Here is a 26,581-nt window from a genome sequence, read left to right as displayed (position 1 = left end):
ACCTTGAGAGGACATCAAGCCCAGTCCCCTAGCCTCACGGCAGGACCAACCACCATTTAGACCATCCCTGATAGATGGCTGTCTAACCTGCTTTTAAATATCTCCAACGATGGAGATTCCATGAGGAATTATTTGAGGCATATCCAAGGCTTTTAGTTCCTGGGGATGAAGGGTAATGCCACCGTGCACAATTCAGCCTAGCAAAACCAGCTTTGTTTTCTGCAGGCGCTTCCAGATCTAATTTTGTTTGATTCTTGCAGCTTTAGATGTGAAAATGATAATTGAAATCCTCTTTTTATTGAATGAAAATCTGCATTGATTCAAGCGGGAGAAAAAAAAAGCTGTAAACTGGCTATAACAAAGTTGCCAATGACATTTTTGTACTGATCACAGACATGCCTCTGGATAAACTTTGCATTTCCATAGCGCATTTCCATCAAGAATTTCCAGGCAGCTTGCAAAGGAGATCAGTATGATTTATGTTTTACAGGTGGGTAAACTGAGGCACAAAGTGATATGAAGTCACTTGCCCAAGGTCACACAGTGGCAATGGCAGGAACAGAATCAAGCTCGCCATTGATTCTCACTGCCTTACTCTGATCATTAGGTCATACTCTCTTAAGGGACAACTGGTGCCAGCCCAACTCTGTTATTTCCACGGTCAAAGACAGAGTAAAACTGGCCAATGAAAACATCACCCAGAATCCAAAGCGGCCCAGCTGGTGGTTGCATGTTCAGTCCCTGGAAGCCGCTGGTGCAGAAGGTCATGCCGTCACTAATATCCTAGCAGGAAGAGGAATGGCCAATATAAGAACAAATGGCACCTTTCATGGAGGAAGCCAGGTTTTCTTCAAGGGCTTTTCATGCATCAATCTCAAAGGTAGGCAAGTATTATTATCCTATTTTCCAGTTGTGGGGGAAAGAGGCACAGGCAGAAGTGAATTGCTCACGATCACCCAGTGGGCAGAAGAAAGGCCAGAAGCTTTGGCTGCTTTAAGGATCGCCTCTGCCTGTTGCTCTTCCCTTTGACCTTGGATCTCCTGGGTTCTTTCTCTGAGTCTAGCCCAGAGATCAAGGTCTTTAGAGGTTAAGCCCCATTTTTCAGCTTTCTCCTGCTGTGCTTAATAACCTGGGTTTTGACCTTGACACCTTCAAGCCGCAAAACCCAGCCACCTGCAGATGTTTAGAAAGGCTGCTCTGTTCCCCCCGCTCCCCTGAGGGAGATCTTGGAAAAAGCAAATGCAGCTGTTCCATATACGGATCTCATCTGAGATCTTCCCCCCAACTCTGCCCTGAAGCAGGGGTCCTGCAAAGCACCTAGCACCAAGACCAGTCACTGAGTAGGTTTTACAGAGCTTTGCATCCTTGTATCCTGTGTGCTGTCCTTGTTGCCTCTGTTCTGCACCCAGAACAAGGCCAAAGGGCTTGTGGCTTTGTGCATATATGAACTAGCGGGTCTCTAGAAGTTACACAAATCCTAAAACTCCCAGACCCCTGCTCCCCCGCCCCCCACTCAATGCTGGGAATAGATTCCAGGACATGCGCTCCAACCCTCCTCCCAGAACTGGAGACAGAATCAAGGAGTCCTCACTTCCACCCCCCCTGCTCTAACCATCAGACCATGCTCTCTCGCTGTTACCCCTTTCAGACTCTGAACTGTTAGAGAACAGCAGCTAATCTGAATGTTAAACAGTTTCACAGAGTGCGGGCTCTCTTGTGTTTCCGAACTTCCTGCCCGAGCTAGAAATGGAACTTCATGCAGCCCAGCCCTCATCTTGAGGCTGTATTGCCCATGAACCTATGGTGGAATGAGGGAACACATGCTGTCACACCAGAATGAGGAAGACGTTTGTACCGTGAGTGTGTAGGCCTGGGGATTGAGGGTGTATGGGATCCCATTGATGGTGAAGGTAACATCAGGCATCACGTTCAAGTTATTGCATTCCACGGCATACTGCAAAAGGACAGACAGGATGCAGATTGGCCCATGGCAGGTGGCAGGGATGGCTTACCTAGCAGGTTGACCCCAAAGGCTGGGAAGCCCAAACAATACCGCTCTTCTCTTCCCAAGCAGCTGACCTTGGGAGTGAGTTGTATGGATTTCAGCACACAACAGAGGTAGATGTCATGGGTCCGTGGCTTCATATCAGAAGGAGCTATCTTACTTGGTTCTCAGTCCAGGACTCTGGTCTCTCAGGCTAGGTCATCACTAAACAGAAGATCCATGCTGCTGCGATTGATCGATCTGGAGTTCGATTTAGTGGGTTTAGTTAAGACTCACTAAATCAAATTCAGAGGGTGCCCCTATCGGTGGCCAGTACTCCAGGGAGTAAGGAAAGCTGATGGAAACATTTGCTCCTGTCGACCTCCCGCTGGGAGGAAGGCAGAGAAACTCAAAACAAGGTACATCAACACCAGCTACATAATGAATGTAGCTAGAGTGGCGTATCTTGATTGGCCTTTCCCCTTTAGTGTAGACCTGGCCTAAGCCATGCTGCCTCCTATAGGAGCACATGGACCTATTAATCGAGCCTTGCAAATCCCCAGATATCTGCTTTATATCCACAGTTATCTGCACCCGCGAATATGGATGCGAATGTCTGCAGCTCATTTTTGTGGATATGGATGCAGATATAGATACAAATTTTATATCCACATAGGGCTCTACCTATTAGGCATTTTAGTCTCTAACTGCTGCAATCCTGCAAAAGTAATAATTGTTTTAAACTAACAGGACTAGGCCAGCAAAAGCATCTGTCGCTTTTACGGGGACAGGAGAAGGAGGTGTGTCCAGATTTTAATTGAAATCTGACTGCATTGTTTATATACAGAGACCCCTGCTGACATGGGAAAAGCTGTGATTTCTGAGGCAGTAGGACTAGTCACAGCAAGGATATGACCATCAGTGGTACAATGGTAAAGGCAGGATTTCAGTAGCTCATGCCTTTAGCTCTTTACCAGGGCTGTCTGCTGGCATACTGTATAGGTTTGGGCAGGTCTTTAGAAACCTGGAGCCTTCTTCACTCTCTTCTGCTGCAGAGATGCCAAACTTCTAATATTTCTGGAATACTTTGTTTAAGGAGTTACATCGTGGCTGAATATCTAGTATGGAGAGACAGGAATTCTTGCGTCCAGGAAATGTGCTATCCTCCTCCCATCCCTGGAATGCTTCTGATCAGAGCTGTCCTGTCCATAGGATGAATCAGGACAACCAGCCCAGGCCCTGTGCTTTTGGGGGCCCAGCAGCGTGCACCCCCCCCCCCCCCCCCACTGTCCTATGGACAGGAGGGACCTGGGGGCTTACAAGGTCCTGGTGCAGCAGCAGCTGGGGTCACTCCCACTCACCATATGGGCAGCAGGAGTCAGAGCGGCCTGGTAGCCTGCTCCAATCCACTCCACCCTGTCCTGCTGTGCCTTCTCTCCTGGCCAGCTGAGCTCGGCTTCTCATTGGTGGCAGGCAGCAGAGAACCCCACCCCAGGATGCTGCCGCGGAGAAGCAGGCCAGGAGGGTGACATGTGAGGGGGAGTTGCCCCGGTCCCCGCACCCAGAGCACTGGGGGGTGGGGTGCCCCAGGTCCTGCACCCCATTTGCTTTTGATTCCACAGTGGCTTACCTCGCCATCCATGGGCACCGCACCAATATAATTTTGCATCTCTTTTATGTCTTTGGAAGGACCCGTGATGAGAGATGTCCCGGTGTCCACTATTGCCTGGCATCCTTCTGCACAGAAGGCCACGGTCCCGCCCACCTGTATGCTGGGGAGGAAGGAAATGGGATAATTCCTGGAGAAATGAGGGTCTAGGGGGAATTGCGTTCCTCTTCCCACTGCCCCAGCATGTGGCTGAGAGCATGTCAGAACTGCCGCCATTCCTGAGTCAGGGGGATGTTGGATAAGACTGGGCACTTGGTTAGAGAGTCAGTAATGAGGCTCTGGTGTCTGCGAGACACTTCCCTAGGAAAGGACAGTCAATTAATTAGCATCAGTGCTTTCTGTGTATATATAGCAGGAGCTGAACTGGGGACCTACAGTATCACCGCATAGGCCTCTGTTACTTCAGCAAAAGGAATAATTTCCTTGGCTGGTAGAAGTTCGTAGGCTGTTATTCTCTGCTTCTAGGTAGGAACAAATTGCCCTTGGCAAGTGTGTGGCATGCTTGCCTTGCAGGTTATCTTCTTAAAGTTGGATTCTGTAGCTGCTGACTAAGGATGGAGATTTTATATATATACACACTTTAAAATGTGTCTGTTTGCAAGTCCATTTGTCCAAGAACTCCTCTTAAATGGTAGGAGCTCGGGCCAAATTTGGATGCCGCTTCCTCTTCTCCTAACTTAAAGCAAGGTCAGGGTTTGATTGTGCCAGAACAACCAGAAGCCCCAGGAAAAGGATTGTTTTCCACAATATACAAAGGGAGAGTCTGCTGTTTGAAGGGACACAATATGAGAGTGGCCACTGAGGGCCGTGAGCACAGGGGAGAGCTCTCCTGCAGTGTGTCCAAGGGTGTGGCCATCATTGCCGGGGCTCCGCCTTCTTGCCTGCCTGCACACCAAGGATATCATATGGCTACACTGCATGGCTATATCGGGATACCAGAGGTGTCCTGAAACAGCTATTCCACGTCTTAACAAGCTGCCCATTATTTCGAAATATTTTTCAAAATAATGGGTGTACTATTTTGGAATCCCTGTAACCCTTGTTCCACAAGGGTTAAGGGATGTCTCAAAATAGTGTGTTATTTCGAAATTTGGCACTGTGTAGACACACCAGATAAGATATGCAATTTGCATAGTGCAAATTGCGTATCTTATATCAAGTTTAGAATGTGCTGTAGATGCACCCTGAATAAGTAGCCTCCCTGCCCCAAAAGACCGAGACAATGCTGGATAAGTCTGCTAGTACAATAAAAGTGAGGCTTTTCCTTAAATATTTTTTATTCTCTTTGGGTTAGGTCTCTGGGCAAACCTAGGACATGTTACTTCTAAGCAGAGCTGAAAAGTCAACAAGGTCTGCTTATGAGACTATTTCAGGCAACTTTTTGAAGAGAATGTTTTTGTTTTCATTCCCCAGTATGGGACAGCTTTTTGAAGGAATCTGGCCTTTTGGGAGCTAACTTCATTGAAAATCTGCCCACCGGTGTCACTCTGGAAATCTGGCCCTGAGCCTGTTTAAAAAACTGACTCTAGAAAACTGACTTGAGTACAAACATTTGTGTCAAAACATAAGATGCAGTTCTCGGTGCTAGGAGCCCATGTGAACCCTTCAGTCTCTGCGAAGGAGGAAAGGACTGTTGCTTTCACTTGATACTTAGGGCCCTGGGCCATGGAACACACAATGATTTGCTCAGGGTCACACATTCAGACAGACCAGGGAACTGGTTTTTCCATGTCCTAGGCTAGTAGTGTAAACACAGGGCCATCCCTCATCTCCGTTCAAGAGCCAGAGAAGACAGGACATTTGGGAGCATGTTTTCCCCTCAGTGAATCCCCTTTTCCATTGGTTGATAATAATAATATATGGAGATATACTGATCTCATAGAGCTGGAAGGGACCTTGAGAGATCATTGTCTCCAGTCCCTATGGGAAGAACAAATACCATCCCTGACAAATTTGCCGTAGGTCCTTAAATGGCCCCCTCAAGGATTGAATTCACAACCTAGAATTTAGCAAGCCAATGCTCAGATCACTGAGCTATCCCTTCCCCTAGCACCCAATTCAAGGCTGAGTGCATGTAGCTTTGAGGATGAATGGCTTTGCCTCACTGCTATGGTAACTGACAGGGTGTAATGATTATGCCATTTACCACATCTGCATCCCCCCTCCCCTGGGATCTGCCGTCGTGGGGAACCCCACCCCAGACACTTACTTGTCTAATTGGATTTGCCAGTATCCCTGTTTAGTGACTGGCACCCAGTTCAGAGTCCCGCTGAAATGAGAAGGATCAAAGCCACCAAATAATATTTCTCCCCCAGCAGAGGAATCCGCATTCCTGGAGAAAAGAGGATTGGGTTACAGCCGGGTTTTCCATTAGCAGAAGCATTCCCCATGACTGTAGATAATCCTCTTACGGTGCTCATAGCTCTTTCAACTACTGACTTTTCTCTTCAAAATGTTTAATATTATTGTTTGGACGGTGGTAGTGCCTAGAAGCCCCAGTCATGGGCCAGGACATCTTTGTGTCTGGTGCTGTACAAACTGAACAAAAAGAGCTAAGTAAAAAAAAAATCCCTTCCTGTTTTAACCACCCTCTTGGGGGGGGGGGCACCCTGCGCCCAGTTCCCTTGAGAACCGGGCCTGCTGCTCCAGCAGTGGCCCATTTTGTACAGACTTGTGTTCCCACCTGCTCATGTAGACTGAGAAGATGGGCAGATCCACCAGATTTTGCGCCATCATATTATCAAACACAGGGGTAACCCCATCCACTGCCAGCGATGGGTAGGCCAGCCCAAGAATCCCATCAAACTCTGAATCCAGAAAAGTGGTTCCTGGCTCACTGACGCTCTCTGCAAACTGCTGATTGCTGACAGTGATGCCTTCAACCTAGAGGGGAAAGAAAAGCCACTTTTTGTTTCTAAACTTCCATTGGAAAACTCAGCAGCAGACCACTTAAAGTGCCATCGCAGAAAAGAATAGGAAAAATTTGGTCTTCTGCAGACCATCTCATGGGGCCTGCAGTAATGGCACCGTAACAGCAGGGAACAGGAAAAGGAGGTGGTCCAAGGATAGGTCCTGATTGTAGAGTGCAGAGCTATAAGGCTGACTCATCTTGGTGATTAGAGCAGGGGGCGTGTCTCGTTGGCTCCCAGCAAGAGCACAAAGGTGCAAAGTTTACTCTGCAGCCCACTAAAGAGGAAGGAGTCTTGCAGGCGGAAATTCTAATCAGCCCCCTTGGGAAGGAGTTGGGGACTAATGCTTTTGTTTGTAATCTGCATCATGCCTTAAGGCTTTGCTTTTTTCTATGAAGAATAAAGGCAAACATGGGGAGGAAAAGGGGTGAAGGAGTGAGGTTAATGGTATCAGTTGTGTGTGTGGTGGCAGGAGTGGGGTGAGGAATCCATTCATTTACAACAGGCGTGCCCTCAGGAGATCATCCTGCACAGTCAACCACTGGAACTCCTTGCCAGAGGATGAGGTGGAGGCTAGATGTTTAACAGGGTTCAAAAAAGAGCTAGATAAATTCACGGAGGTTAGGTCCATCAATGGCTATTAGCCAGGATGGGTAGCAATGGTGCCCCTCTGTTTCTCTGCAGGTGGGTGACAGAAGAGGGATCACACGAGGATTACCTGTTGTGATCCCTCCCTCTGGGGCATCTGGTACTAGCCACTGTCGGCAGACAGGATACTGGGCTAGATGGACCTTTGGTCAGACCCAGTATGGCCGTTCTTATGTTCTGAGTGCCTTCCATATAATGCAGTTTGCCCTCCACTCCCACTGACATCCCTGAGAGCTGAGCCAGGCAGGAAGGAACAATAAAAGATGGGCTCATGGCCTGACAAAGTCCTGCAGTCACAGTGCAATGGACAGGAGAGAGAATGTGATTAGAACCCTTTTAATTTTTCTAAAGACAACTTAAAATGAAAAAGAAAACCAAACTCTGCTCACAGTGACTTGATCTGAGCCAATGATTCCCGACAAACTGCCAGTCCCATACTGAATTGAGAAGGGAGTCCCAACCTCATTGTAGGTGCTGGAATCGGATGGATGAAATCTGGAATGCACAGCTGTAGTAAAACAAGATGCCGTGGTATTACTATTTATTACTTGCATTGCTGTAGCACTTAGGAGCGCTAGCTGTGGACTAGGACCCCATTGTGCCAGGTGCTGTCCAAATACAGGACAGAAAATGAGGCAACTGAAATCACCCCCTGCAATGGAATGATCAGTTTAACTTGTACCTGGCCAGAGCTCTCTCAAAATGTACTCTCAGAGAGTATTTTCTGTATCACACAGAATAATAATTCTTAGCATTGTCATAATGTATCCGATTACAGTTGGTCTGAAAGAGGAGAGGTTGATTAAAGAAAACAGCAACAAATTGCAGACAGAGAGAGGTTTCCACAGAGCTTGTGTTCCAACACTGTGTCCTGTTTTTTTTACCAAGAACCACAACCCATAAGGAACGCTATGCTAGATGTGGAGTCACTGGTGGCTTGAATAAAATGTTGCAAATAAACATATTATTGCAAGAATTTGATAGCACTGCTACATTTTCAAGTCACCAGGCAATACATAACTGATTCATCTTCACAGCTTTCTTCTGTGATAGGGAAATCAGTATTATTGTCCCCATTTTACAGACAGGAAAATTGAGACACAGAGAAAGAAAGTGGCTTACCTACTACAATGCTAGGCCTGATTCTCTCTTCTCTTCTGAAATCATCAAAGAATGGGATAAAGAAAATAGTAGCCCCCCCTGAGGAATCCCCAGGTGGTGGTGCACTGCCACCAGCAAAGCACTAAGGGTACCTTTATACTTGCCATGGCCAAAGATTGATATTCAATTTAGCGGGTCTAGTATAGACTTGCTAAATCGAATGCTGAGGGTGGCTCCAGCCAGCGCCTGAACTCCTCACAGTAGCGAGGAGTAAGGGAAGCCGATGGGAGTGTTTGCTCCTATCAGCCTCCCGCTGTGTGGATGCCGCCATGCTCAGCTTAAGGTAAGCCGACTCTAGCTACGTATTCTACATAGCTGGAGTTGCATAACTTAAGACGACCTTCCAGGTTTAATGAAGACCAGGCATAAGCCAGTTCCTCTTTCAATCCTTCCCTCTCCCAGTGTAGGAGACTTGCACAGAGAATAGCTGCACTCTTCAGTATTCTTTGTTTCTCTTAGATCTTAGGAGAAGAAAGGGCTGTTGGAAGCAGAATACTGATTAGAGCAGCCCTGAGGTTGATCTAATTCATACCATGGGCTACAATGAGTGCATAAAGCCATCTATTCCTCCTCCTTCCCTAGCTCATGTCCTGTGGTAAGCACAGAGCTGGAGTAAGAGAGAATCCTGATTTCCACACAGTCTAGTAAGTGATTTCTCCAGACGATTCTCTGTCCTCGTATAGATACATTTTCAATACGTCTCACTGCAGAGCGTTGGCATGACGAGGTTCATTGATTGTGAGTCCTTCCCATTTCGGGTGTTCAGCCTGGGAGCCCTTGTAGCTGGGCACTCAGAGTCAGAGAAGCCACTTGGGCAGGAGCAATTGTAAGTGGGCCGTGCTCACTGGAGAACTGTATCTGGGAGTGGAGCCAATGTCTACAATTAGACAAAACGGACCCAAAAAAATCAACACCACCTTTTGAGGCCCCTTTGGCCTTTCCTGGCTGCTAAGGAAAAATACATTAACCCATCCATGACCCAGTAATCTCATCCAGTCTCTGTCAAAGAGACATTCCGTGGCACTATGCCCATGGGTCGTGCAGTGACCTGACTTGTTAGCAGCCTGCCCATTGATCAACCCAGCCTTGAAAGCTGCAACACGCCTGGCCCAGATCCCTCCCCCCAGTCTGTTCCCCAGGAAATATCACTGCAACTGTCCAGAGCCACCACTGTGCCTACTATTAAGCTGAGTTCCTGGGACTGCTGCCCAGAATCCAGGCTGCAATCTCAATTACCGTGAAGTTTCCAGGACTGCTGCCTAGTGCCACTGATATTACATGCAATGACCTTTAAAACAAATCAGTTGGTTTTTTTTCAGGACCTGGCACAAAAATGTGCATGACCAAGGTTTCCATTTTTGTTACATCCCCTTTTCCTATTGGTTGGTTTCACTGCCGAGGGCGTGGTTTCCAGGCTGGTGCATTCACCTGATGTTGTTTCAGAGCGTATTTAGTTTTGCTTGCATTTTGCCTTAGTAAAGCTAGTAAAATGAGCATGAAGTGGGGGATTTCTCTAAGCCCTTTAGGTCTGATTTCCAGTGTTCCCTGTAAGCTGTGTACTCGTGCGGTCGCTCAGGAGAAATTCAAATGCCTCCCAGCTGATTAGCGGAGTGCCTGCAGCTAGGTTTTGTGTTTTTACTGGTGGTGCACATTCACAGATGTCTTGGTGCACATAAACAAATTTATTCTGCACATGGATGGAAAAAATCCACATATGGTAGGTTAGAGGGAACATTGCTGATTCCCCTCCCCCTCCAACTCCCATTTACCTTGGTCTAACTTCAAACATTTCATTTGGCTTACTCTCAATTTACTTTGGTGCTGTGTGGAGAATCAGACCTAGTTTCTGTACTCTGCCCTATCCAAGGAGCAGAAGCAATAGGTCGCTGGTGAATTGCTACTTACCACAGGCTTTGCTGACACAATAGATCGATGGAACCCAGAGATTGGAGGAGCCAGTGTCGAATAACACGGTGAAATTCTGAGGAGGGGTCCCAATAGAAATCTGTCCGAAATACTCCATCTAGCCAAAGAGCAAAGCAACAACCCTTGTCAGGCATAGGCACCATGTGAACCCTCAGCAGAGCCAAGCTCCCGGGGGATAGCTCTGGGACAGATGTTGGCAATGAACTGGGTGCGTTCCTGGAATGGTTGACGCCATATGGAAGTTGATTCTGTGACTGCAGCATGATGCTAGGTGGAAAGAGGGAGCCAGATGGAGCAGGAGCCTAAAAGAATGGCAACACAACTAGAATGAAAGTGGATGGCAATTGCCAACTCCGTTCTGCTCCCATCAATCTCCACGGCGCAGCTCCTGCGGCAGCAGTAAGAGCAGGAACAGGCCTGGGAAGAATCCCCATCAAAATCCGAACATGTCCTGAACTTTGGGAATGAACATAACAGCGGCCAAACTGGGTCAGACCAAAGGTCCATTTAGCCCAGTGTCCTGTCTGCCGACAGTGGCCAATGCCAGATGCCCCAGAGGGAGTGAACAGACCAGGGAATCAGCAAGTGATCCCTCTCTCACCCATTTCCAGACAAACAGAGGCTAGGGACACCATTCCTACCCATCCTGGCTAATAGCCATTGAACCCTGTTAAAGTCCTCGTCATCACAGCATCCTCTGTGTTCCACAGCCATGCTTAGAACCAACTGTCTCAGCCACTGACACTGTACCAGGCTGGACAAAAACCTCAGGTGTGGGAAATATCTCCAATCCCTGGTAAAATTTGTCTCTATATCCAAACCTTCTGGCTTGGACCTGGCTTTACTTGAGTTATTGTATTGCCGTTTTGAAGGGGATTTTGGTTCTTGGTTGTAAGTTCCCGTCACTAGTTTTGTGTCTGCCTAGGAGCAGAGTGGGATTTGTGTGTCTGTGTGTGTGGCCTACATGAAGCACTTTTTGTATGGTATTGATGCTGCCTGCACAAATCAGGACAAAGGACCCACAAAAAGTAGGCCAGGCAGATAGCTATAGCACACTGTCATGCTATTGCTGGCTTTGCTCAGACTCTGTTTAACAGGAGCTGAGCTCCAGGATCAGAATGTGGGGCATTCGAGACTGTTCATGCAAAATAATGTGTTCTCTTTGTTTCCTGTTTTGTTTTTGAGTATCTATGTGCAAAGCCTTTCCCCCAGACCTCCTCCCTTCCTCCCACCCCCATTATGTCACTTACATCCAGATAGTTGATGAGTGGCTCGTTAGTTTCTGGGATGGCAGAACAGTCTTCAGTGTATTGGACCATGTCTAGATTCTGGGCCTTCCAGAATTTGGACAACTGCCCATGCTCCCTCAGGATTTTCCGCAGGGATTTGTGTCTTTTCAGGGGCACCCTGGAGGGGAAAAAGGCATTCTCCCAGTAAACACGGCCCCGAGCAACAAGAACCCGGGAGCCCAAATTAAACAAAAGCTTGCAGAAGTACAGTCTGGCTTGGCCCATCGGACAATGCATGGCATCTGATAGAAGGTGCATCCTGTACTTGTATACTGGGCAAAGGCAGGGTGGGTGGCGATCCCCAAGTCACACTGTTTCCCCGCACTGCGCGGTCTCAGAGCCCTGCCCTGGCAGAAGGTGACACGATCCCTGTTTTATATCGGACACACATACATGGGCTTCCCCAGTGGGTGATTCACAGGCAGAGCTTAGGAATCCTGAATCCTAGGGCCAAGTGCCGAGGTGATTTAGGCAGACGTAAGTGAGAGTGAAGAAGTCTGACAGCTCGGCGTAAGGTGCGCAACTCCAGCTAAGTAGAATACGTAGCTAGAGTCGGCCTATCTTAAGCCGAGCTTGACAACGTCCCCACAGTAGGAGGCCAATGGGAGCAAATGCTCCGTTGGCTTCCCTTCCTCCTCACAAAAGGAGGAGTACTGGACACCTGCGGGGGTGCCCTCTGAGTTCAATTTAACGAGTCTTAACTAGACTCGCTACATCGAACTCTGAAAGAGCGATTGTGGCAGCATCGATCTTCCGCGGAGTGAAGACGTGCCCTTAATTACAAGATAAAGAGGTGGAAGCAAGTGTAGGCCAACAATAAAACACAGTCGAGTTTATGCCTGGTCCTCTTTCCATCCTAGCAGCTGATACATCCTTCTTGACTGGCCCTCCATGAGTGAGTTACATCAATATAGATTCCTGTACCCATTTACCAACAGGTCATTCTTATGAACCCACCATCTTCTCTGAATCAGGTCCCCAGCCACTAGAGCCCTCTTACCAGCTGTTGGGGTGAGGGGCCGGACACTGGGATTCTCTGATGGGAATGGAAACAGTGCTGAGTCCCTACGAAGCTGGGCCTGGCTAGTGCTTTCCCCCTCGGTTTCATGAGCATTACGTTACTGCAGTCTACCTCCCCACCCAGCAACAGTGTGCTTGGTGCTGTTCAAATCCTGGGGCACCTGCTTCCGTCTGCTGTTGATTGTTTTAACACTCACCATTGCCAGGATCCCTGGGTCCTTGCAAGCCCTGATGCAAGAGCTGCCCTTGCCTGGGTGCTGGGAAGTGAGGAAAGGCCAAGGAAGCTGGCTTACCTTTGCAACCCACTGGCCAGCCAAAGGCAAAGCACCAAAAGGATCAGTCGCTTCATTCTGGGGGCTCAGCGCTAATCCGTGTTCAGCCGCTCTCTCTGACTCGTGAGAATGGGACAAAAGCAGAGCCCTGCTCGCACCCAGTACTGCCCAACCCCAAAGGATCAGAGCCCTGCGATAAGGCTCCTCCGAATGTCAACACAACAGAAATTAATCACAGCACACATGCTCAGCCGTGGCTATGAGGGCTGAAAGACAAAGCCATATTGTTCCCGGAGATGGGAGAGTTTTACCTAAACGCAGGGGAATCTCCCATAGCCTGGGCTCATGGAGTTTCCCTGGAATCCTTCCTTCAATATGGGAGAGGGAGCATGGTTTTGTGGTAGGAGAGAAGATGAGGATCTGGCCACAGACCTTAAGTTTTCAATGGGACTCAAGTTTCTTAGACAAATCTGAAAGTATTGTTCTGAATTTCTCAGCCCCAGTGCCCCCATCTGTAAAATGGGGATAGTAACAGTATTCCCTGTAAGCTGAACACTTGGGTGGTCACCCAGGAGAGATTCAGGTGCTGCCTAGCTGATTTGCAGAGTGCCCACCGCCAGCAGCATGTGTTTCTATTGGTGGTGCACCTCTGCACATGCCTTGGTGCACATGACAAAATGTATTCTGCACATGGGTGGAAAAAGTTAGAGGGAACACTGGACAGTAACACTTCCTCCCCCAGCCTTTCTCTATGTAGTTGTTAGATCTTCAAGGCAGGGGTTGTCTCTGACTATATGTATGTACAGCACGGAGGGCATTGAGTCCTGAGCTTATCTGGAGTGTCTAAGCCAATGGTAGGCAATCCGCGGCCCATGGGGTTTCTATGTGTGGCCTGCGAGACATTTTGTGTGGCCAGCCATGTGCAGGGCTGCCAGATTCTGCAGGTTGTCATCCACATGTTTTTTTTTCCTATTACAAAGGCAGGGCCCAAGAAGTGAGGTACATACTGATCGCACAAAATATTATGAGAGCCATGTGCTCCCTCTGCAGCCAATCACAGGGCTGCTACGGTGCAATCGACACCCCCCACGAATTCTAGGCATGCAGGCGCCGTTAGCAAAAGTGCCCTGTCTTGGGAGGCTGTCTTGGCTAGGACAATCTTGCAGCCCACTGAGAGGAAGGAGGCCACTCTTGCAGCCCACTCACTAGCCTCGGTTGCCCCTTGCTGCTCTAGGTGCTTCTGTCATATGTTGACAATGGGATTCACCTCCTTATTGGCCATAAATTGCTGGCTGAGGGTTCCATCCTTCAACCCCGCAAACTCCCTGAAGCTCAGGCTCCCTGTGCACCTTTAGGTTGCTTTCTTCATTTGACCGTTTTCTCCCCACTCTCCCTTCTCCATCACCGTTGACAGATGCAGGGTTGTCCCTAGGGGGTCACGGGGCCTAGGATAACTCCCCCACCCAGTGCCCTGGGGGAGGGGTGTCAGGGTAAACCCCCCCGCCTCTCCCTGCCTCTGCTCCGCCTCACCCAACTCCACGCCTTCCCCAAGTCGTGCCCCCCTGGTGAAGCCACGTGCAGCAGGCCAGGAGAAGGTGATGGGGTGGAGCGGAACAGGCTGCTGTGGTGAGGGGGGGGACACCCTTTCTGCTACCTCATGCCAGGCCCCCCCACACCAGTAATGGTTGAGGCAGCTACCACGGGCCCCCTCAAAGTGCAGGGTCTGGAGCGGCCAAACCATCCTATGGATGGGACAGTTCTGCACAGATGTCTCTGCTAGTTCCTACAGGGCAGTGTCTGAGTCAGGGAATGAAATGACATAGTGGAAACTCCCTTCTCCAATCTGGATTTTCACTCCCCCGTTTCTGGCCCTTGAGATTTCTTTCTCAATCTGAGCAAGAGGCAAATTGCCCCCCTTCTCGTCCTTCGAGGCAGCTTGTTGTCTTACACCTCACAGTCCCTCTTTCTTTAGACCTGCTCAATCACTGCCTTACCTTTACCCACAGGTCACAGACGCTGATGGGGGTTCCTCTCCTAGGCTATGTCTACACTACAGGGTTTTTGCACAAAAACCCGAGGAGCGTCCACACCTCAAGCGTATTTTTGCACAAGGAAACCTGCAGTCAATCGACAGAACAGAGGGCTTTTTGCAGTGTAGGTATACCTCCTTCTATGACACACAACTCCTTTTTGCGCAAGAGTTCTTGTGCAAAAAGGTGTGTGTGGACGCTTCACAGGGGTTTCTTGCGCAAAAAGAGCCTATCGCAAAAAGCACAGGTGCTCTGATGGCCATTCTGTGAATGGCCATCAGAGCTTTCTTGCACAAGAGTGTCCATGCAGTGTGGATGCTCTGTTGTGCAAAAGCACATGGCTTTTGCGATGCGCTTTTGAAGTGTGGACGCACTTTTGCACACGAAGTTTTTGCCAACAATCTCATCCGCAAAAAGCTTCTTGCGCAAAACCCTGCAGTGCAGACAAAGCCCTCGTCAGTTACCTCTGCGCTTCGTTTCAGGTTTTTTTGATAGCCAAAGCACAGCTTTGGGGCAGGCCTGCCACCTTCAGAGCAGAGAGGGAAATTGCAAGAACTGGTGATTATTTTTTGTGAAAATGGAGAGTAGTCCTGTGGAACCTTGAGGCATGTCTACACTGGAAAACTATTTTGAAACTAGCCAATTAGCCCATCATAAGACGGGATTTTCAGGTCTCTCCTCCACGTCGGTCTTCTCTCCTGAGCCTCTGGTCTCTCGCTCCGTCTCTCTCTCTCCTCCTCCTACTGCCTCCCCCCCCTCTCTCTCAGCTCTCCTCTGCCTCCTGCCTCTCTGTCCGTCTCTCTCTTTCTCTTCTCCTCCCCCTCCTGCCTCTCACTCGGGGGACCGCGAAGCCCAAACAGCCATTTGGGCTCCGTACTCCCCGTGCTGCATGGGGAGCGGGGAGCCCAAACGGTCGCTTGCGCCACTTGCTCCCACACAGCGTCCTGGCTGAGCGGCGCAGAAGTCAGCCGAGCGGGAGGTGAAGGGGGACAGGGCGGAGACATTCACGGCCGGGGGTGGGGCCTGGAGCCGCTGTCACACTGCACGTCACCGCCCTGCCCCCCTTCCCCTCCCACCGTGATGCTCAGCTGACTTCTGCACCACTCAGCCAGGCCACCGCAGGGTAGCAAGTGGCTGTTTGGGCCCCACACTCCCCATGCAGCATGGGCTGCCCAGAGGGAACAGCCAGCATTTCAGCGTTACAGACTCACAGACATTGGGCTACTATATATATGGGCTACTAGATATATGATAACTGAAATTCAAAATATCTCCCAAAATAACAAAATCGAAATAGTGCGTCCTCACTATTGGCAAGTCTCGAAATGAGTCCGAGGCAGGCTTTTTAGTGTGAATGTGCTACCTCAACTGAGAGCCCCAGGAAGCACTACGGAATAATTAGTTTGAATTACTCTGGGAAACTGTTATTTCGATGTAGCGGCACAAGAGCTAAAATTTCGATGTAGCAGCACTGGAATAAAATTAGTGTTATTCCCTGAGGAAAGCAGGAGTACAGATTTAGAAATAACCAGCCTGTTGTTTCAAAAGAACGGGCTTGGTAGTGTGGACGCTCTGCTTATTATTTCAAAATAAGGGGAAGCTATTTTGAAAAAACTCCCTAGTGTAGACCAGAGCTTAGAATCTAACAAAAATATGTACAGTATCATGCGCTATCACGGGTAAAACCCACTTCCTCGGATGAAAAAGTTCTTTTCCCGCCCCATGAAAAGACAAATGCTTTCTTTTTCATCCTCTCTGAATCCTTTTCTCTACCCCTTCTCCCTTTCCTTTTCCCCTGCCTCCTTCCCCACTGACAAAATAAAAAAAGGAGTGAAAACCCCCCAAATATTTGCTTTAGGTTGCAGGGTTTTTTTTTGTCAAAATGGCAAAACATTTCAAGAGAAACAAATTTTTTCCCCATGAAAAAGCCATTTTGGGAAAAGAAGTTTTTGGCTCAGCTCTCTCAGTGATGCATCCTGAGCTTAGTGCTGTCGTCCTTTTGGTATTGATCTGAGAGCTGTGGCTGGGAAGGGGACGCTTATGAAGCTGAAGACCTGACAGCCATTCGTCACTTGCTGCCTTGTTTCATCGAACTGGAAATGACATGCAAAGCCATTTGCGTGGAAGCTGCTATGCAAAAGCAGAGTGTGTTCTGCTGGGGGGCGTTCCATCCTGTGCTCCATTCCACTGTGCCGTGGCCGTGGCAGTGTTTAGCAGCATGACGTGGCTGGCTGGCAGTGGCAAGTAATCCACACCAGGGAGAGATTGCCTTTCCTTATAACAATTCTGACAGGCACTGGTGCAGCACTGCAGGAAATGAACACACTTGTATAGTCTATTGGGAGACAGCCCTCTGAAGCACAGTTGGATTTGGTTGCTTCAGTGTCGTCCGAAGATGAATGCAAAGCAGGAGGAAAATCGATGGCTGGATGAAACACACTAGCAATCAGGCCCAGGGCTTGGTGCGTGTCAGGAGCTCTTGTCTGACACAGGGAAGACGAGGTACTGGGGAGACCTGCAGTCCTAGGCTGGGCTGCAGCAGAGGGGGACACAGTGTAGCTTAGCAAAGGGATTTGTGGAAAAAGGTGGGGTTTTCTAGCTGCTCCCCCTTTTGGGGCCAGGCTGGGCTGGCCCACCAGTATAAATTAGAGCAGTCTGACGACTGCAGAAAGTTATGCAAGCTGCCAACAGACCCAAGGGCCCCAGAATCGCTAGGGTATCTGACACTTTCTCTTTTCCCCAGGCATTTCCCTACCTTGGTGGCTTTATGCCACCAAGGGATCCCCTGAGCCGAGGCGATTTTCCAAGCGAGGTAAGTAGGCGTTAGGGCAGGGGTGGGCAAGAGATGGCCCACGGGACAGATTCGGCCTCCCAAGCCCTCCTGCTCCTCTACACCCAGACCAATTCAGAGCTGGGGACGGGGGAGTGCACAAAGTCATTCACCATTCAGAGTGGTTGGCGGCTCCCTCTCCCCCCCCGCCAGGAGCGCACGGTGCCTAGAGGGAGCCACCAGTCATTTTGAACAGCAGATGACTTCACACACTTCCCTTACTCCCACATGCCAATTAGCCTGAGGATGGTGGAGCGTATGAAGTCTCCTCCTCTGCCAGGGGCACTTGGCCCCTTTCCACCTGATGCTCCGCCCATTCTGCCAGATGCCCCGCCCCTTCCAGGGGTGGAGTCATCCTGCAAAATTCATGAAGTGGCCCCTCTGCAAAAATTATTGTCCATCCCAGCATTAGGGGCATTTTGCTATGGAGGAGTGGCACCAAGCATCCCTGACCCAGAGAAGGCCACTAGCCCTGACATCTATTTTATGCTGCAGGAGGCTGAGTTGTGGATGAGCTGCAGTCGGGTTTATGGAGTGGGCAAGAGGTGAATCAAGTGTGTGGTTCTGTTGTTGCATTATGAGCCGGGGTGTGGGAAAGCAGAGCCTGGCAGAGGGGGGCAGCACCCAGGAAGGCCCTGGTGGGAACAGAAACAGTATTGCTGGACTTGCACCCAACTTGAGGGCTCGTTGACTATCCTGGAAAAAGGGGTCGTGTCACTTTATTGAATGAGCTGATGTCTTGTCCCTACTGACTAGTGAAGGTGGCAAGAGATGATTTGCACAAGCAGCTTGGCTCTTCCAGAAATTATCGTCACAGAATAAACAACCTCATTTTTCTTCAGGAAGCTTGATTTATGAACACAGCCCACCCCACTCAGCAACTCACTGTACTTGTTTTGGAGGGAAAATTTAGTCAGTCTCTCTCTCTCTCTCTCTCTCTCCCACCCTCCACCCCCCATTATTCTAATTATTAATTAATTACTACAAAAGCCGGCAGGAAGACCAATCAAGGATCAGGGTCCCACTGTGCTAGGTATGCTGCCAACAAGTAACAAAGATAGCTCCTGTCCCAGGAAGCTCTCAAAGAGCATGTCAGACAGGATGCTACAGGTGGACAAAGGAGAGTTCGCTCCAGCTGCTGCTCCTTTTGGTGGTCTTGTGGAGGCAGCCCCTTCTCACTACCACTTTGAAGCGGCAGTTTGAGCTGGTGTGCACATCTCAACGGAGCCCGAATGCAGAGGAAGTGAGGCGGCTCTGCAGGAAAAGGGGGCCCGAGAAAGAGCTGTGGAGATAACACATAGCCCGAGTGAGAATCCTGCACACCAATGACCTTTTCCCAGGTTCATGGATTCCCCTGCAATGCTGCGGCGGCTACTGCGGGTGATGGGGTCAGGTAAACACCATGGTGATCCTACATTCTTTCCCCAGGCAAAAAATGCCCACTTCTCTACAGAGAAGTTATTCACACCAATGGGTGCAAAACAGCTACCATTCTGGCAGGGTGGCATCTTGCCCTCAATTTGCACGGGGACTGGTGTAAATGGCTGCACGGGGCACAGAGAAATGGCAGCTCTCTCCCTGTCACGACCGCAGCTTTGGACTCCCGAAGTAAATGACAAAAGGGAACCTGCTAGAAGGAAACGTATTTTCAGTGTTTTACAGTCTGTGAACTGATGTAACAGGTTAAGTTCCAGTTGTGATTGAGAAACTGCATGAAAGTCTAGTTTTAATGTAGTGTAATTAAATCCTGTTCTTTGAGAATTGTGTGTTGCCATGGAGGGATTGATGAATGCTGCCGAAATGACGGATGCTTTTTTAACATAGAATAGCCCTCTCCTTGAGCTGCAGTAAGTGCATCATAAAAACTATTGTAATCCAATAAGTCTCCACATGTGATTGAAGTGTTTCTTCTCTGCATGCCAAGATCACTCCAGTGAAATGATTAAAGCAGTCTATTATTATTCGCTATCTGGCATAGAGGTTGTTTTCCAAGTATATATAGTATACCATTGCAATAATTGAAAAGGAATGCCACAAAGGGGGTGGGAGTAAAAGGGAATTTCTCAGTGCCCAGTAGGATGGAGAGATTTAGGAATCTTGTTTTTTAAAAGTAACTAAAGGCTTGTATCTTGGACATTTTGCTTGGCAATTCTTTGGGGTTGATATTGGCTAATTAGATGTAAGCTCTTTGAGGAAGGGGTTGGCTTGTATTCTGTTTATGCACAGTGCCTAGCCAAATGGGTCCCTTATGCTAATTGGGACCCCGATATGCTATCATAATAGTACATGTTTGCATAGTTAGTCTCCTAGTATGACATGCATCTCTCCTATATTAGCACGAATGTATGTGAACTGCGCTCTGTTCAGATACCCACAGTAAAAATGGCAGAAATTACTTCATCTGTTTGTTCTATACTGCCTGCCTTTGAGATGTAAAGCACAGTGAGAGCTGCAGAGGAAACGCTCCCAAGAAGTACAAAATATTGTTATAATAAATAGAGTTTTCGATACATGCAGGGCCACACGTCCATGGAGTACCATCTCTCTTCATGCGCAGGGTCGTGATTGCAAATTTTTGCACCAAAAATGATGAAGTCCAATGGGCACATGAAGATCAAGTTCAACTGGAATCTGTGCACATGTATAGTCATTTGCAGTCACAAATTCACAAAAATAATTATATGTGCATATTTATATGCAGAGAAATGGAACCTAAACTGGAAGCATGCTTAAAATTTGATCTATAATCTGCAAGCTTCCCCCACCAAGCACTTGAGCCAACACATCAGATCTAACCTCAGCTGAACAATTTTATTTCAATAAAATGCAAGAAGAAGCTGTAAAATCAGCCTGGCCAAAACATGAGAGCCACAAGCATGAATGGTGCAAGCATACATTTATAAACTGAAAATCCTGCAATGAACAGCAAGTCTGATGAGATCTGATTCTGATCTCATGCTAGTTTTATACCATTGAGTTGCAACTGATTTTCACCAGTTTAAGTGAGAGCAGATTCAGAGGATTTAGTTCAAATTTCTTTTAGGTTGCGCTTTGCTTTCCATTGCAAGCCTGATTTTGATGATCCTCAAAGATGTGAAACAAAACAAACTCCATAGCCATCTCAAAACTTGTGAGTTACATTTGGTGCTGAGGTAGAATTTTTCCTGAAAAATTTAGAGTGAACAAAGGGATTTGAATTATGACACCTGAAATTAAAGCTCTTAGAGTAATAAAATTCTTCTAATTTTTGTCTTGCCACTTTGTATCCAAGAAAAATAAAGGCAGGAGGGAGAGGGGGAGGGAGAAAGAGTTAGAACATTTTCCTTCATTGAGAAGTGCAGCTTAATTCTGTATTTCCTGACCTGATAACATTTCATGGTTTTATTTAACTCTAAAACACCAGAATGCTTTCATACTGCTGTTATGTACCAACAATGCAACTTCACCTTAATTTTTAGGCAGGAATTTTATTAGCGCCAGCTTTTTAGGCAAAACTGCCATTAGTCCTACTTCCACTTTTCAATGCTTGAGTCTGAACATACAGGTTTTAATTCAGTAAAGCACATAAGCATACAGTTAAGCATGTATTGACTTCAATGGGCGATAACGATGGGGCTTTCCAAAAGATCTTCAAAGATATTTAGGTGCCTAACTCCCATTGAAATAAGAGGGAATTAAAACCCTAAACCCTTTTGAGGATCTGGGCGTATGTGATTTAAGAGCACAAGTTCCAAAATCCCACTTCAGAGGCTTAAATGCTTTGCTGAATAGGGATGAACGTAAGTGTGTACTTAAAGATTGGAATTTTGTTGAACTGGAACCTAAATGCATTGCTGAATCAGACCACAAATACTCACTCTTGTCCAATGGCCCCATTAAGAAAACTGGCCTGAATAATTCTGAGGCCACAATGTTCCTGTGACCTTATCACGCCATTCATAATTGATATGGATGTATTTGTCCGATTTATATTTCTGTTGCTCAATTATCACTAAGCTAAAAACAAAAGATTGTGTAAGATGTCAGCAGGTCACACAACTGTGTGTTGCTGAGCTTCTGAAGGTAGCAAGGGAATAAATAAACAATATATAAAATGAATCAAACTACTCCATCACTTTGTTCATTTATACGACAATCACAGGAAACTTTTAGTTACTTACGCTATCTCTCAGTATACAAAAACACTATTGGGAATTAATAGGAAGAGCTGTTCGATTTATTTATTAATTCTACTATTTTTTATAAACAGTGGAGTCACTGGATAATGTTAAACCCACAGTGCAAATGGTTTGCGACTAGAATTTTAGCGGAGTAGCTTATTTGATTATAACAGCACTATTTAGTGAATCTGATCAGTAATATTGAAAAAACTGTAGTGTTCTAGCAGCAGTGTACTGTAATTCAGTCTTTGCTGAGGAGCAGGGTTGGATCACCGAATAATGGGAGATAGTTGTTGTGTTTGCAGATTCAGGAAGTATGAATTAGGAAGCCCTCTCCCATATTTAGGATTCAAACATTTGGTGAATGACCATGGAATTGTTTGAAACTAGTGCATAACATCAATGGTGTATGATGACTATGTAACAAAATGTTTCTAAAAAATGCTTTGAGCTCCTTTGATGAAACTGGGAAAGGACTTCAGGACTTGGCATGGTTCACTGGGGCAGGAGGAGTTTATGACCACAGCTGAAGAATTATGGGGTGGAATCCTGGTTCCGTTGAACTCAGTGGAAGCTTCACCACTGACTTCAATGTGGCGAGTACTGTTTTTTAATTGCAGGCCTGAATTCAATGCCATGCACGCTAATTTAGCAGTGTTAGTCCTGAATGGAACAAACATCTACTGAGAATATATTTTGGTCAATGTAGATGTAATAGGGTGGAGTTGGTGTTTCAAATTTCATAATTTTCATGAACATGTTTGCCAAAATTTTGAATTCTGATAAAATTAATGAAGGGAAATATTTGCACTTTATGTTTCTGGCCAACTCTAATAATCAGCTGTCACTTATTCCCTAAAGTATATCACACAAACATATGGGCTACGTCTAGACTGGCATGATTTTCCGCAAATGCTTTTAACGGAAAACTTTTCTGTTAAAAGCATTTGCGGAAAAGAGCATCTAGATTGGCAAGATGCTTTTCCACAAAAAGTGCTTTTGCGGAAAAGTGTCTGTGCCAATCTAGACGCACTTTTGCGCAAAAAAGCCCCGATCACCATTTTCGCCCACAGCCATGCTATATGAGCAATATTGCAAATATATTGCAGTTATCAGTGGGATGATCCATAAAACACAACATTTGTTATTACTGTACATCAGTGGATGAAATCTGTAGCCTGTGCTATGCAGAAAATCAGACTAAAAGTTCTTAATGGTACCTACTGGATTTACAATCTGCAACGCCAGCTCTGCAGACATGTATTCATGTACTTAACTCCACTGATGTGAATAGTTCCATTAAAGACAATGGGGCCGCCGCTCATTAAGCATATGTACAGGTTTTTGCAGAACTGGCACCTTTGAATCTGTGTTGCTAATAAGGTATGCAAAGAAATTAGGGGTCTGAATCCTGTTGAATTCCAGTGCCTAACTAGTTGAAAATCCCAGCCTACATAAATAACATACAGGGTGTATAGTTACAGTCAGATATTAACCTGATGTAATCCATGAGTATATTTTAGTTTATTCCATTTTATATAATAAATGCCTTTTGTGTTGATTTAAATATGTATTATACAGATGAAATACACATAAGAATGGCCGTAGGGGTTCAGACCAAAAGTCCATCAAGCCTAGTATCTTGTCTTCTGACAGTGGCCAATGCCAGGTGCCACAGACGGAATGAACACAACAGGGAATCATCAAGAGCTCCCTCCTGCATTGGTCATTCCCAGCTTCTGACAGACTCTAGGGACACTATCCCTGCCCATTGTGGCTAATAGCCATTGATCGACCTATCCGCCACGAATTTATCTAGCTCTTTTTTGAACCCTGTTAAAGTCCCGGCCTTCACAACATCCTCTGGCAAGGAGTTCCACAGGTTGACTATGCATTGTGTGAAGAAATACTTCCTTTTGTTTGTTTTAAATCTGCTACATATTCATTTCATTTGGTGACACCTAGTTCTTGCGTTATGGGAGTAAGTAAATAATTTTTCCTTATCTACTTTCTCCATATTGGTCATAATTTTATCGATCTGTGTCATAACCCACTTTAGTCTCCTTTTTTCTAGGCTGAAAAGGTCCCACTTCTATTAATTTCTATTCATATGACAGCCGTTCCATACACCTAATCATTTTTGTTGCCCTTTTTTGGACTATTTTCAAAGCCAAGATATCTTTTTTGAGGTAAGGCAACCACATCTGCACATAATAGTCAAGATGTGGGTGTGCTGGAGGTAATAAGTTATTTTCTGTCTTATTCTCTAGCCCTTTTATAATTATTTCCAACATTCTATTTGCATTTTTGACTGCTGCTGCACGCTTAGTGGATGTTTTCAGAGAATTATCCACAATGCCTCCAAGATCTCTCTTTTGAGTGGTAACTGCTAATTTAGTCCCCATCATTTTGTACATATAGTTGGGATCATGTTTTCCAATATGCATTGCTTTGCATTTATCAACATTAAAATTCATCTGAAATACACATTAGGGCTATGTATTTTACTTGATTCATTTTCAATTACCTTTTTCATGATAAAAATGTCTATGCTCTTTCATTGTATGTGTATTAAATTTCTCGCAACTTTGCCACTAGTAACCCTGTCGCTGAGAGTTTTATGTATTGACTGATTCAAATGTATCTGTCTGGAATGTGCTAAATAGGCTTTTTTCTTTACTTTTCAAAAATACTTTTAATTTGTTAAGCTGCTTATAAATCATGAAGCATTAGGAAAACTAGAAACCTGACAGCTGCAGAGCCATAAGAAAAAATGTTCTTCATTAAAGTGGGACAGTACTTCAGTTACATTTTCACTTCTATTTTCATTTGTAGTTCCATTGTGTTCCAATGGCCACTTAAAGCAGGACTAAAACTCCTTCTGTTAAATAATTGAATTTAAGATGGGTCAATTCATCGTGAGGGGCTAGTTGAATTTTCCAAGTAATTGTCTTGATTAATCCCTTATTTTTATATATAAAAATCTTTAAAAATCCAAAATTTAGCATTGGTGTCCAGATGATTCTTTTGCCTTGAAAGATCTCAGTTAATAATAGACACTGTTTAAATCTGGCATGGTAATTAAGGCTAAATTGGCTGCTTAGGCAATTTTCTCCCCCAGACAAATCAGTTTTCATAAATTTAAAGTGTAGCTTCATTTGGATATATGACTGTGCCATAAAAGACACCTTTGTACCTCAGCATTCTGCTTCCCAGAAGTGCATTCAGTCATATCAGCTCACTGTAGTACAGCAAAAAAGAAGAGCCAGTTCCTCCATCAAATGGGTTTTCATTGTGTCCTTTTACTCCTGATCTCTCTGCAGGACAATGAGCAATGGGTTCAATTTCATCTTCCACCTCCTCATCAAGTCAGTTCACTAACAGACCATCAGTCCCAGGGATTTGTCCTGGCTACAGCCATGTGTGCAGCCTATGCTACTGCCCCTGTGGAGCCACTCTTCCACCATAACTGCGAACCATTAATAACTACTCTCTAAGACCGGTTATCTAGCCAGTTGTCATGGGCGGTGCACACGAAAGCTCATGATATCATCTTCATGTTTTGTTAGTCTCTAAGGTGCTGCTAGGCTATTCGTTGTTTTTTAAGTTTTTCCAGTTACAGACTAACACGGCTACCCTTCTGAAACCTATCACCTTGTTATTTTCCACGTTTGCAGATGGATTCCTGAATTATTCGCTCTATTATCTTCCCTGAAGAAGTTAAACTGACTGGTCTGTAGTTTCCAGGGTTGTTCTTATTTCCCTTTTTATAGACAGGCACTAGATTTGCTCTTTTCTAGTATTCTGGAATCTCTCCCGCCTTCCGTCATTTTTTCCAAGATGATAGCTAAAGGCTCAGATACCTCCTCTATCAGCTCCTTGAGTATTCTAGGATGCATTTCCCCGGGTGACTTGCAGACATCTAACTTTTCTAAGTAATTTTTAACTTTTTTTAAATTTTATTTTAACTTCTAAACCTAATGGAGAGTGGGGTCTGGTCCTTAACAACTTGTTTTAAAATAATTGCCGAGCATGTCTGCAGTGGGAAACTTATGTCACTTTGGAAGGATTTCATATCATAATTACCAAACTGCTTGGCTACAGAACTCATGCAGATCATGGATCTGTGTTCTACTGTGACACATAGACCCCGTAACCAATTTGCTTCACCTCTGAATGAGCCTTGTGGCAGTGCTGAATCCAGCTGCTGAAATGAAAAGGAGACAGAGTAAACAGCTCCTTTCTCTGGGGTTCTGCATACTGAAATGATTAGACAGAATGGGAAACTTGACTCAGAACACATTTGCTTTTCATGGCTTAAACAGTCATTCCCATGTGTTATATATTAGGGGAAGGCATCTGCATCTTGATGATCAACTTTATTTGTCTCCTTGACTTAAAAGAGGAATATCTTAGCATCCCACTCAAGGGTCAGCACTTGTTAAAAGGAGAGTCCTTGCCCCAGAGAGCTTGCAATTTGGTTTCTGCTCATACTAGAGCTTAACAGGGTTACAAAAAGATTAAGAAGCAGGTTACTAGCCCTGTGACTTGGACTCCACTTCAGTGCCAAGCCAGCAAATCTTGCACAGATCTAAGCCAGCAAATCTTTGGTGACATTAATTAACTGTGTGGGTATTTAAGGATATTAATTAACATTATTATTTGCAAATTCAAGTTGTTTTG

General features: G+C 46.2%; 1 protein-coding gene across 1 annotated transcript; it reads right to left on the bottom strand.

The window, feature by feature from the left end:
- CTSE (cathepsin E) lies at nt 1-25,457 on the bottom strand. Its single transcript, XM_075910034.1, has 9 exons — nt 25,095-25,457; nt 11,548-11,704; nt 10,277-10,394; nt 7,600-7,718; nt 6,337-6,536; nt 5,863-5,985; nt 3,615-3,756; nt 1,856-1,954; nt 1-783 (listed from the first exon to the last, which is right to left on the bottom strand). Exons 1-9 carry the CDS (start codon nt 25,100-25,102, stop codon nt 619-621), a joined length of 1,131 nt encoding a protein of 376 aa, XP_075766149.1. The 5' UTR covers nt 25,103-25,457; the 3' UTR covers nt 1-618.
- Between the last annotated feature and the right edge of the window lie 1,124 nt (nt 25,458-26,581).

Source organism: Pelodiscus sinensis, chromosome 27, assembly GCF_049634645.1.
Source record: "Pelodiscus sinensis isolate JC-2024 chromosome 27, ASM4963464v1, whole genome shotgun sequence".
NCBI classification, from domain to species: Eukaryota; Metazoa; Chordata; order Testudines; family Trionychidae; genus Pelodiscus; species Pelodiscus sinensis.
This window is presented reverse-complemented; position numbering and strand designations above follow the sequence as displayed.